At 39.5% G+C, this 13,592-nt stretch overlaps 1 protein-coding gene across 4 annotated transcripts in view; it reads left to right on the top strand.

Moving 5' to 3' along the window:
• The window catches only part of LOC122792248 (phosphatase and actin regulator 4-like), a 2,537,344-nt gene that overhangs the window by 2,508,034 nt on the left and 15,718 nt on the right, over positions 1–13,592 (top strand). For all 4 annotated transcript variants that reach the window (XM_044059998.1, XM_044059995.1, XM_044059996.1 and 1 more), the window contains one exon: positions 4,261–4,398. In XM_044059998.1, the coding sequence (XP_043915933.1) occupies positions 4,261–4,398 (138 nt within the window). The remainder of the gene's footprint in view (positions 1–4,260; positions 4,399–13,592) is intronic.

Below are 13,592 nucleotides of genomic sequence, written 5' to 3'. Positions count from 1 at the left end.
TTTGCTGTAGTTTTAGGTTTTAGGGCTTGTTCTTGTTAGCCTTTAGTGGTGTAGTGGTTAGGTTTCTGAGTATGCAGAGTGGGTTTAAAAAGTGTATAGCTTGTGGACACAAGCTCCCATTACAGGAGTCCCATGACAGGTGTGTATACTGTCTTGGGGCTGCCCATCTCAGATCTTCTTGTGCTATTTGTGAGGGCCTTGACACTTGCGCCATTAATGAGAGGAGAGCCAAGTTGTTCTTGAAAGGATTGCTGCCAGCTGGTTACTCTTCTGTTTCTTCCAGCAAAGGTAAGACTTTTGATCTGGGTCACAAGCAGGGATCCAAGGACTCCAGACCTTCCAAGGAGACTGAAAATGATTGGACCCACCTCTTCTTCTGGTCTGCTTTATCCGAAGGTCCCAAGACCCTCAGGTCCCCCTGGCAGTTTCAAGACCATCATCGACTTTGACACCTTGGAGCTTGATCACCTCTGGTGCCAGTTGTAGGCAAGGTTCCATCTCCTGCTCTATGTCCATAGTCCCTTCTTATCCAAGGGAAAACCATCAGTTAGGATCTTTTCTCCCTTCTCCCCGTCTACTCTGCATGAGTCCTCACTGGAGTCATCCCTGTCTCTGCTCCAGATGTGGTCATCAGAGCAATCGTCCAGTAGGTGAGCCTGCAAGCCTCCTTTGGTGACTTCATCAGATTGGTCTTCCTGGTCAGTTGGGAGTTTGATCCATAGAACAGGAGGAGTTGATGCGGTCCTTTTTACAAGCACAGATGCAGTTAGGACTGATTCCCTCTGCTTCGGGCCCTTGACATTGTGTCATCTCCTTTAAATTGGTCTTTTCCTTTGAGCCATATGGTTATGAGGTCATTGGAGCTGGTTGCTTTTTCTTTCTTGGTGTCGGATCTGGCGGCTTGGCCAGTTTTGGCTCCTACCGCTACCTTGATTTTCTCAACTTCAGTTTTTGGCTTCTGTCCCTACCTTGATTTCATCAACTCCAGCTGTGTCAAAAGTGAGTGGGCCTTGGAGCCAACACATCAAGATAGGAGTGTCTTGGTTATGTTCAGCTATTCTGGTTTTGGGGTCATCCCTTCTGCTCGGTGCCTCTGCTCTTGATAGTTTGGCTCTGGTCTTGGTATTAGGGAGGTTGGAGTGGCTCCAGAGTTCAGTGTGTCCTTGGGATCTTCAGGTCCTAGATCTGTGGGCTCTGGGTGGCCTGCATTAGTTTCTGCTTTTGCCATCATGAAGAAAATGTTTTCCTATCAGAAGAAATGGTCAGCTGCAACCAGTATCCCTCCTCCTTTGATGTCTGTATCTGTGAACACACTTCAGTCTGCCCCATGACAGCTTACTCTGGGGAATCTCTAGTCTGCCTTTCCTTCAGGACCCCTGACTACTTCTGTTCTCCCCCAGATTCTCCAGAGCAGGAAGTTTCAGGCAAGAGGAGGTGCAATAGGAAGCACTTGGATTCCCCAGAAAAATCCCTCACCAAGGATACCAACCTTGAGGAAGGAGAGGGGTCCTCTAAATGTCCCCTGCAAGGATGCCTCCTTTGGTGATCTTTTGGAGCTACTTCACGTGCAAACTGCATTTAAGTAACCCATCCAATGTAATTTCACATGGTTTGTGAAAGAAGCCACTTATAAAGCTTTGAGTCCTCCTATACGTCATGAAGCCTACCACACCAGTAATCATTTGGTAGAACATAATACCTTGAGCCTACCACACCAGTAATCATTTGGTAGAACATAATACCTTTGGTGAAAAGTGTAACAGTAGATGTTTATGTACAATCATTATTACAGTTCTAGCTCCTTCTCACCTTCCCCCCATGAGCAGGTTTATGCCTGTAACTTGTTGGTCATGGAATGCTGGTAGTTGAGAATTCCTTTCCCTAACTAGATCTGCATGCCTTCCTAGCACCTAAAGGCAATGAACAACAGGCAAAACTCTACAGTTACCTTCTTGCTTTATTAAAGGCTTTTTGATCTACACTGCATAACCTTGGCACTTTCAGTGCCAAAAAAAAACAGAAGATTGTGCAAGCAAACTGGCTTTTTTATCATAGATACAGATATATATGTCCTCACACCTAGGAGAGGTTGGCCCTGCCTGACAGCCACAGAGTGCTGGGAGTAGAACTTATCAGTTTGAAAACTGTCTGCAGCTAAGGAATTGTGCTACAAAAGCGATTCTTCTCAAACACTTGCTATGATGAATTCTCATAAAGCTGTACTATCGTATGGCATCCATACAGCTTTCTTTTGCTTCTGACTTTTAGTATTTCAGTATGTTTTGTCATTCAGAGATTGAGATCAAGGTTAAGTCTTGGATATTTAAAGGAAGTAATGCATTGCCATATTGCTGTATGAGAAATGAAGGTCTAATTTGGAAAAAATAGTTTTTTATGGCTTAGAATGAGCTGTTTTACATATAGCCAGTTTAATAAACTTCCAACTAGCATTGTCACTAATAATTAAAAAAAAAAAAGCTGTATCATGCAAGAAAGCAGATTTATTAAGGATATGTGCTTTAATTCCCTGTGCAACAGAAACTTCATCAAAATAACAAACTAATATCACATGCAAGTTAAGTAACGCATCTGCAGTGTCATCAAATTCTCAGTCAAGTCTTAAAAACATCCACTGGTAAGCAGACCTTGGTCAGCTGCAATTAGTATGATATCGCTGAGTGAGAAGAGGGCTAATAGGTATTGCTTGAAGCAGAATCAACACTGCCTAGTGGGCTATCTGATATAAAAATTTTATATAAAAAATGTTCTGCAAAACAATTTTGTTAAAAGCCTTTAAAAATTAGCTATTAATAATAATTGCTACAAAATATTCACCACATAAATGAGTTAATGAACTTGTCAGATTCACTCAGTCAAATCAAAACATCAATGCAAGTGTTAGCCAACCATCTAAAAAAAATTCTGTATGTCAACTACCAGATTAAAGTCAAATAGATGTAGCTGCAATAGACAGCAAACTGTTAGTATTATACAGTCAGTAATCTTGCTGGAATCTGCCCAGAGATACTACAGAATGGAATTATATGATGAGGAAGACATAAACGAGTAGGTTGTCATCATAGAAGATTATGAAAGACATGTGTACCTCTCTAGGAAGACAGTGTATGAACAGGGTGAGAGGAAGAGGGACAAGAATTGAAAGCTGAGAAACCCCAGAAGGTGTGTTGATAAGATGTGGGCAGTTCAGTTCCTACATTGGCTTGAAAAGAAAGTTTACTTGGGTAACTTTGACACCATTCTTTTGTAAATGGGGCAAAACTGATAGAGTGTAAGGTATTCAGAAGAAGAATGTGGTTGACAACATTAAATTCTTAGTCAGGTCTTAAAAAAACAACCACTGGCAAACAGACCTTGGTCAGCTGTAGTTAATATGGTATCCCTGAGTGAGAGGAGGTCTAGTAAGGTATTTATACCTTTAATAACCCTGTGCTAGTGATTGGAGAAGCGATTGTTATCTTTGGATATAATCAGTAGTTTGTGGTAAGTTGCTCTTTCAGGAACTTTATTAAGGTGAATAAGTGAGGTGTTACAGGTGAGAAGTATTTAGAAATGAGGGATAATAGTTTCCACTTTCCATAGTAAGGAAAGGATTATTGAGAAAGCAAGAAGTTGAAGACATGACACATTTTATATATTTTATTTTTGTTTATAGTTTGCTAACCAAGTAGGTGGGCTGGTTAGTTGACCATTTTCAGTTGCAACACAGGCAAAGGCAAATTAGACACACAGTATTAAGTACTATGTACAGGTTTTCTGTGCAGCAATATAGACAAAATGTATAAAAAATACAATAGTTTTATACAGACAAAACAGACTCCTCATCCACATAAAATTGTTCATCCCTGTCCATATTCAGGTGCAACTAGGACAATGAATGGGAAACAGAAAATTTACCCTAAGGCTGCCATAGGCAGCTCCTAAATGCTTTTATCCCATGCATGGGTTCCTTCAAATTATCTGTGGTATGATCCTAGTTTTTCTCATTAAGGGTAATATATAATTATCAACAATGGGATGGATAAGACCAATCTCTAACCAAATGGGAAAGGTTAATTCGAGCACAAAAAGGAGAACCGGTCTTCTAGGCCAGAATTGCTTCTTGTGACCTAGAACAGGTGTTCAGCACTTATAGTAGGGCATTTTAGTTGGATTTTTCACCACTGGGTGCAAATAAATACTGCTTTTTTTTAGTTTTTGTTTTGTATTCTGCTCTAATTTTTTTTCCTGTCTTGCTTTCAGTTAAGTCAAAGACCGACTGTAGCAGAGCTCCAAGCTCGAAAGATCCTGCGATTTAATGAATATGTTGAAGTAACAGATGCACAAGAATATGACAGACGAGCAGAAAAGCCGTGGACACGATTAACACCATCGGACAAGGTGAAGTACTTTTTTCCATTATAGTTTGTGTATGTATTTTTTTTCTCTAATTTACACAGTTTCGTTAAGCAATAGACTTTTTTGTTCACCAGAGCCTTTTTTCTTTTCCTCAGTACAGCTTTAATTTTCTGCTGTCATTTGCCCACCTTTTACATAAAGTTGGGCATGAACCCATTTTCCAGGTTGTTAATATTTAAGTGAAAATGTATAGCTTGAAGCAGTAGTAAGCATGCAGTATCAGCACTGCCTAGCAGGCTACCCTAGAATGTATGCAGGTATTTAATCAAAGGAAGACGTAAGAAATTACAGCAGTTATCCGACTACTGATCCGACAGAAGTAGCATCAAGACAGTTGAACTCATCTTGACATTTAGCATTGGCTCAGTCACAGCCTTGAGTCTCCACTGAAAGGCATCCTCTGTAATTCATTTTTTTTTTTTTTTGGCGGGGGGCTGCCTACAAATGCAACATGTTTGTGTTGTTTTCTCACCTTTAAAAACAAGTCCTATAGTAATCTCTGTAAGTTTCTTACTGTATTGTAATATCAGCAGATCTGGAAGTAGGGATTATTTAACAGTTGCCCAGGTTTCTTATGCTTGTATCTAGAAATACAACTGTGGGAGATAGGCTGTCATAGAAGACATCCACAAAGTTTGTGTTCATTGCTTTAGCTTCAATGACAACTGTGTTCTTTATGAAGAGTTTAACAAAGACATTCAACCTTAGCCAGCAGTCCCAAGGATAAGGATAATAGTTAACAAAATAGTAAATGACAAGGGAATCTGGCTGTTCCTTTTCAGTTTTTTTAAATTTAGTTTTATGCAGCTGTGATCAGCTTCTGTATTGCCATTTTGAAATATTTATATTGTTTATTTCTTGTGTCTGTTCAATTTTGTGCTGATTATGTAATTTTGGCCAGAACATCAATTCATTTTTTTTTTCAGTACCAACTTTGTCCTTTCAGGTTGCAGGGAATCCAAAGCCCATCCTGCAAGTAACGCATGCAAGGCAGCCAGCCAGCTCTTGAAAGGATACCAGTGCATTGCAGGATGTGTGCTTGCATACATACAGCTGTAGGCAGTTTACTGAATTGCCAGTTTTCCTGTTAGTTGCTCTATGAACTAATATGTAAATATTCTACATGAACTCCCTACCCTCTACCCTATCCAACTCACTCTCTTCTTCTTATCCTGTTAAGAATTCTCTTAACTCCTGCCTTATCTGATTCCCCTTACCCCAGCTTATCCCCTACTTTTCTTGTCTATTCTCTTCACCTAACCTCCCTACTTTCTTACCTTCCACCTATCATTTACCTAACTCTCTATTATTATTCCCCTACCTTAGTTCCACTCTGTAACATACATACTTTAATCTCCATTACTAACAGCAGCCTTTCTATTTCCGAACTACCTTTCCAGCAACAGGACACTTTCCTTGCACACTATTGTATTATATTTCTTGCTGTATTTATGTGTGTCTTTATTTACATACTTTTATAAAGTCTTTTTTACATATTTTAGAAAGCTGCATTTGTATTACTGCTTGTACAACTGTTTAAACTAAATATCTTTGTATAGTTGATTCGTTGTAATGTTTTTATATTTGTAATGTATACATATGCTACTATTGTATTTTACTAACAATCATGATTTACTAACTTGTTCTGTTGTGGAGATTTTCTCCCCAAGCCTCCGCTGCAAAAGGGCTTTTGCTCAGTCAGAGAATCCCAGTTAACAAATGGCAAATAAATAAAATAAAATAAAAATGCCGGTGGCAAGTGTGCTACTCCAAAATCTGCATTCATAATTAAAATGTCTTATTTTTTTCCAAGAAAACCTTATGGGCAAAAACAATCAGAGGCATTGTGAAATGGAACTGAAGGATGATGATCTAACTTCTGAAAATGTTCAGCATTACTACCAGAGAAGAGCTGAGGGACGCACATGAGTAGTCCTAGAGGTTATGATTCAGCTAGATTAAAGTCAAGAGGACATACACCTGCTGTAAGGTTTGGAAATTAAGGAAAAGTCCAGTTGTGAAAAGAGTTATATATACCACAGGAACATGAAATATACAAGCTGTGAATGAAGGCAAACTTATGGTTAAAGATAATGTGACAAGAATAAATACTGATATCTTTGTAATCTGTGCACCAAAATGGACTAGAATGTGTCATTTTGCACTGAGTATCAAATCATCATCTATTGTGGACAGTCCTGCAGAAGAAATGAAGCAACTGTTCTGGTCCATAAAAGGATGCTACACTATGTGTTTGGTTACAACCCAAAAGTGATAAACTGGATTCTGACTGAGATCATTCTAAGTCTTTCAACTTTAGTGTGACCCAAGTTTATGCTCATGTTATAGACATCAGTGGAGAAGGTCAGACAGTTTTATGGGGATTTACAGCACCTTCTGGAAGATATACCCCCAATGATAGGTGTGTGTGTTGTATATCTATCTATATGTATATTTATTTATATTTCTGTCTATGTATATATATATATATGTGTGTGTGTGTGTGTGTGTGTGTATTGTATATCTATCTATATGTATATCTATCAATACATCTGCCCATTTTATATATATATGTGTGTGTGTGTGTGTGTGTGTGTGTATAGATATAAAATTGTAGGAAGTAGAATGCTGAAGTTAATAGTCAAAGAGCAGCTGGAATAGAGAACATGTTCGACATTGGTATATGTAATGAAGCAGGACATAAAGTAGTATACTTCTGCCAAGAAAATTCAGTAGTCGTAGCAGACACTTTCAGCAATCTACAGGATGCCTTTCATGGGTATCACCAGATGGTCAGTTTTTCAGTCAGATACATTGCAGTCAAAGAAGGAAGCTCTCTCTACCAACTGCAAAGCCATGACCTAGAGCTGACTGTGATTCAAACTATCACATTTACATTGCAAAGCTTCAAATAAGAAAAAATGGGAAAGCTTGTGAGCCAGCTGGATGGCAAGCTCAGCAGTATCCAGTGTGAATATGCATGGCGCAGTGGAACAGCAGGATGAAGCCCTAAAAGTAACCCAGTTCAAATAGCATTTCTGATACTTTATAGAGCCAGGGGCTAGGGATAGGATTGAAGGAGCCTGGCTTTTCTAATAACAATACTGCAAGAAATTATACAATTTGAATTGAACTGTGTACCCTTGAAAAATTATGCTGTTGCAGTGTTGCCAGTTCATAAACAAATTTGGAAAGCACAACAATTGACAATTGGATCAGAAAAGGTCAGAATATTCCACTCCCCCAAAACAAGGGTTGTCCTAAAGAGTGTTCACACTATTTTGCAGTTGCATTTCTTTCACATGCCAGCCAAGTAATGTGTTAAGATCATGCAAGCTCGACTCAAGTGGATTCAAGTCAATCTGTCAAGCACATTTAAATGGAATATTATCCATTAGAAAGAAATAGCCAAAAAATGCTTTTAGCAGTCATGAAACTATTCTTTTTTTTTTTTTTTTTGGCACAAGGGCAAGCACCTCTGCCCCCCCTCCCCATATGTGGTGTAAGACCCTTACACTCGCAACATAAGCACCTCTGCCCCCCTCCCCATATGTGGTGTAAGACCCTTATACTCTCTCTCTCTCTATATATATATATATATATATATATATATATATATATATATATATATATATACACACACACACACACACACCAACTGTGATGATGCACACCTGTGGGGAAAAGTGCAACCTCCCAGATCACTTAAATTGATTTTCTTCTATTTTTCTTGTATTGAAATGCATTTGGTAGATTGACAGGTTCACTACTTCAGTAATATGTTCACTGAGAACTGCCAAATGTACAAGCTGGTTTTAGAAGAGGCAGAGGCACCAGAGATCAAGTTGCGAACATCCCTTGTAAAACAGAAAAAGCAAGTAAGTACTAAACAAACCATAACAAACTGTGGTAATTTCCAAGAGAAACTGGGAAATCTGGTCACCTTATTTGCTTCCAGAGGAATATTACTGCAGATGAAGAACTAACATTTATTACTGAAATTGTATAACTACTCATTTTTTCAAGACTGAAAAGGGATTTTCATGACTGCTTTTAGCAGTCATGAAACTATTCTTTTTTTTTTTTTTTTGGCACAAGGGCAAGCACCTCTGCCCCCCCTCCCCATATGTGGTGTAAGACCCTTACACTCGCAACATAAGCACCTCTGCCCCCCTCCCCATATGTGGTGTAAGACCCTTATACTCTCTCTCTCTCTATATATCTATATCTATATATATATATATATATATATATATATATATATATATATACACACACACACACCAACTGTGATGATGCACACCTGTGGGGAAAAGTGCAACCTCCCAGATCACTTAAATTGATTTTCTTCTATTTTTCTTGTATTGAAATGCATTTGGTAGATTGACAGGTTCACTACTTCAGTAATATGTTCACTGAGAACTGCCAAATGTACAAGCTGGTTTTAGAAGAGGCAGAGGCACCAGAGATCAAGTTGCGAACATCCCTTGTAAAACAGAAAAAGCAAGTAAGTACTAAACAAACCATAACAAACTGTGGTAATTTCCAAGAGAAACTGGGAAATCTGGTCACCTTATTTGCTTCCAGAGGAATATTACTGCAGATGAAGAACTAACATTTATTACTGAAATTGTATAACTACTCGTTTTTTCAAGACTGAAAAGGGATGAGACAAGGCTGTATATTGTCTTGTCTTTCAGCTTATCCCAGTTAGGGGTTGCCACAGCAGAACTCCGGTACGCTAATGATTGGTAGTTGATTTTTACGGTGCCGAGTTGCCAGCCCGACGTCCAACCTTCAAAGAAGGCACACACCCATTCATGCACGCACCTACCTGCATGTCTTTAGATGTCATTTGACTGTGGGGAGGACATGCAGACTCCACACAGAAGGCACTCCAGCCGAGAATCGAACAGGAGAACCTCTTTTGCTGTGAGGTGACAACGCTAACAGCTGCACCACCACAGCCTTTCCAAGGCTGTATACTGTCACCCTGCTTATTTAATTTATGTATAGAATATATCCTGTGGAATGTTGGATTAGATGAGTTGGATGTTGCAGTCAGAAATGGCGGGAGATATTAACCTCAGCTATGCAGATGATGCCATTCTAGCTGAAAGTGAGGAGACGTTGAAGATAATAAAGTTCAGCTGTCCTAGTAGGATTTTCGTGACATTTACTCATTTGACTGCTACAACAAAAGCCAAGATTCACAGAGAAAACTTACAAAGCATCAAAGGGATCTCATTGTTGAAAGGTATCAGTCAGGAGAGGGGTACAAAAAAATGTCCACAGCATTAGATATACCATGGAACACAGTGAAGACAATCATCAAAAAGTGGAGAAAATATGGGACAACAGTGATGTTGCGAAGAACTGGACGTCCCTCCAAAATTGATAAAATGGCAAGACGAAAACTGGTTAGGGAGGCTGCCAAGAGGCCTACAGCAACACTGAAGCAGCTGCAGGAATTTCTGGCAAGTACTGGTTGTGTACTACATGTGACAACAATCTCCCGAATTCTCCATATGTCTGGGCTATGGGATAGGGTTGCAAGACGGAAGCTTTTTGTTGTACAGAAAAACATCCAGGCCCTGGTAAAATATGCAAAACAATACATAGTCTCTCCCAAAACCATGTGGGAAAATGTGTTATAGTCTGATGAGATCAAGGTTAAACTTTTTGGTCACAATTCCACAAGGTACGTTTGGCGCAAAAGCAACACTTCACATCACCAAAAGAACACCATCTCCACGGTGAAGCATGGTAGTGGCAGTGTCATGCTTTGGAGTTGCTGGAACTGGGACTTCAGTCAAGGAGGAGGGAATTATGAACAGTTCCAAATACCAGTCACATTTGGCCCAAAACCTTCAGGCGTCTGCTAAAAAGATGAAGAGGAACTTCACCTTTCAACATGACAATGACCCCAGGCGTACATCCAAATCAACAAAAGAATGGCTTCGTCAGAAGAAAATTAAAGTTTTGGAATGGCCCAGCCAGAGTCCAGACCTAAATCCAATAGAAAATCTGCGGAGTTACCTGAAGATGGCTGTGCACAAGAGATGCCATTGCAATCTGACAGATTTGGAGCACTTTTGCAAGGAAGAGTGGGCAAATATTCCCAAGTCAAAATGTGCCATGCTAGTAGACTCCTATCCAAGAAGACTGAATGCTGTAATTAAATCAAATGGTGCTTCAACAAAGTATTAGTTTAAGGGTGTGCACACTTATGCTACCAGCGTATTGTACATTTATTTTTTTTATATTTTTTCCTCTAACAGATTTGTTTGTTTTTCAATTGAATTGTACAGGTTATAGATCACATTAAAGGTGGGAAAAGTTTTGAAATGATTTATTGTGGTCTCATTTTTATATCACAAAAACCTGGCATTTTAACAGGGTTGTGTAAACTTTTATATCCACTGTATGTTCACAATTACCTCTTTTATCCCCATCACACCGCCAACATTTGCTGTCTACCCGAGGAAAAATTCTCTGGAGTCTGCTTCGGGTATAAAAATATCTCTGGCAACATTTCCAAGGAAAAATCCTAAATCTTCTAGATTTTGTTGCATATTTGGGAGACAGACATATAACCCCCATTGCTTCTTTGTGAATTGCTTATCCAGTCTCTCTTCCCAATCCTTTCTAACTTCCTCTGACTGCTTCTTATAGTTATCATGCAATATTTTGTATGCACTACTACTAATTCATTTTTTAACAGCAGCTTCTGTTCTAGATTCTACTAAAAGCTGTACCAGTGCCGGTCTTTCATTTAGGACCCCCTATTTCCTTTTCTTTGCCTATACTCCGATATAAATCCTTGGGTTTACTATCAAAATCCCAAATGCAGATGCTCTGCAGATGGGATATTGGATGGCAGATGGTCGATTGCTGTGTTGCTGACTGTCGGTAGTTCATATCAGCAAATGCCCATTTCCTTTTCTTTGCCTATACTCCGATATAAATCCTTGGGTTTACTATCAAAATCCCAAATGCAGATGCTCTGCAGATGGGATATCGGATGGCAGATGGTCGATTGCTGTGTTGCTGACTGTCGGTAGTTCATATCAGCGAATGCCACTGTGCATTCACTGTTATGAAGTCTATCTAAGGGCTAGAGATTATGGTACAGTGCAGATTGGGACATTCATCCCTTTCCTTACTGTAGTACTATCCCTGAGTTGGAATATGTAGTTAGCAGGGGGGTGGGGGGCACAGGGGGGTTGCTCCCCGCAAAGATGTGATGTGAACTGTAGGAGTTATACTTCAGCTGCTATGCAGACATCACGTTTTATGTTAGGCAACATTGTTGAATCTGCTGAATTCATTCAGCAGATTCAGCATTTCACCTAAGGGATATTTGTGATTTGGCCTTTCCGTTTGAGGTTCTGAATAGATTTTTGTAATGACTTAAGTCATTTTGATAGTAAACCAAATCCTTGATAAGGAAGGCAGTCGCTAACCTGCAGTCCAAATAAGTTCTTGGCATCTTCCCATTCTATTACATTTCCCTCTCTAGTTATCTGCTCCCAATACCTTGGTACCTTTGCCAGTTTTCTCCAGTAAATTCCATCCCCCTCTTGCCTATTGTCTGTATCCCTAGTTGCAGTTACCCCTATCGGCAGAGTCTCCTTTCTCCATTCTGATATTGGCTTAGTTCTTAGAATACTTTTTGCTACTTTATGAATTTAATATTTTGTATGGTTATTGTTATCCTCCTTAAAAGTCTGCATCCAAAATACCAGTCTCTCCTCGTTACATAAGCTTCCACTCTGTTTCATTATCATCCCTTTCCACTTTGAATTATAGGTTTCTGCTTGTGCTACGTATAGGAGCCTTAACTGTGTAGCTCTGAAATCACATTTCAAATTGGGCAATCCCAGTCCGCCTTGTTCTTTTGGAACAATAAGCTTGTCCCACTTGACTGTTACTGTCTTCCCCTCCCAGATAAAATCCTTCAGCTCTTAATTGATTGCTATCCACAACTTCTCGTATAGTTGATTAAAATATCCCTGACCTGTGTATAAAACTAAATGGACTAAAAACATTTTAACTGCTTGTATCTTACTGTCCATATACATATAACAGAGCTTCCAGTTTCTCAGTTTTTGTATTCTCTTTTGTTTGGTCTCTTCCCACATATCCTTAGCTGCCACATAGGAATCATTTTTAATCCATATTCCTAAATACTTCATTTTATCATGTCCTCATAAATATGGGTATGAACCAATTTTTCTGTGGGTACATAATTTACCACTATTGCCTTTGTTTTAGCTTCATTAATTTTGTATACCAAAAAGATTTGAAACTGTCTCAAAATGTTCAACAACACTAATGTCCTTTCCTGGTTTTATCAGGTATAAAATGTATAGATATCCCCTTTGGGAAAAAACATGTACCCGTGAATTACCATATAGGTGGCAGTACACTAAACACCGAAAGTGTGATAAGAGACTTAGGGACATAGGTGGACAGTGGTCTCACCTTCGATAACCACATTGCCACAACAGTCAGGAAATCCTTCTATGTGGCACACCTCATCACTAAGGGCTTTTCATCCAGAAAAAAAGAGGTCATTGTCCCACTGTACTCATCCCTTATTAGACCCATTATAGAATACAACGTCCCGTTTGGTATGTACCTCTCAAGACATCTGCAACAACTGAAAAGGTCGCAGAAATACCTCACTAAAAGAATCACAGGCCTAAAGCAGATGCCCTACGCTGACCGCCTTAAAAAACTCCAGCTATATTCTGTCGCATATCATCTACTCGGAGGAGATTTCTGCTTAACATACAAGGCCATGTCAAACCCAGAGCTGTTGGACATGCTACACTTAAAGAAATCCCAATCCCTCGGAGCCACATGCTCCAGGGATCTAAACCTTGTCATCACAATAAACAAAACATGCTGGAGGGATATGTTCCTGACCCAGAGACTCTCCAGACTCTGGAATAGATTGCCCATACATGTCAAGCAGAGTGCCTCTTTGGCCCTCTTCAGAAGGAACCTTGACGATTGGATGGGAGAAAGGAAATTCACCCCGGGGATCACGTTAGTCGCCCTGCTAGACAGGGGTCCAGGGAAGTAAATAGTGTGGGAAGAAATAGCCAGGGAATTGTTATGACTAGGCTTGTATATATCCTAGGGCTGATAGCCTAGTACCAACCTAT

This window comes from Protopterus annectens, chromosome 1.part2, assembly GCF_019279795.1.
Source record: "Protopterus annectens isolate FY-2018-M chromosome 1.part2, PAN1.0, whole genome shotgun sequence".
Taxonomy (NCBI): domain Eukaryota; kingdom Metazoa; phylum Chordata; order Ceratodontiformes; family Protopteridae; genus Protopterus; species Protopterus annectens.
Note: the sequence above shows the minus strand (reverse complement) of the source record. Positions and strands in the feature narration are given on the sequence as shown.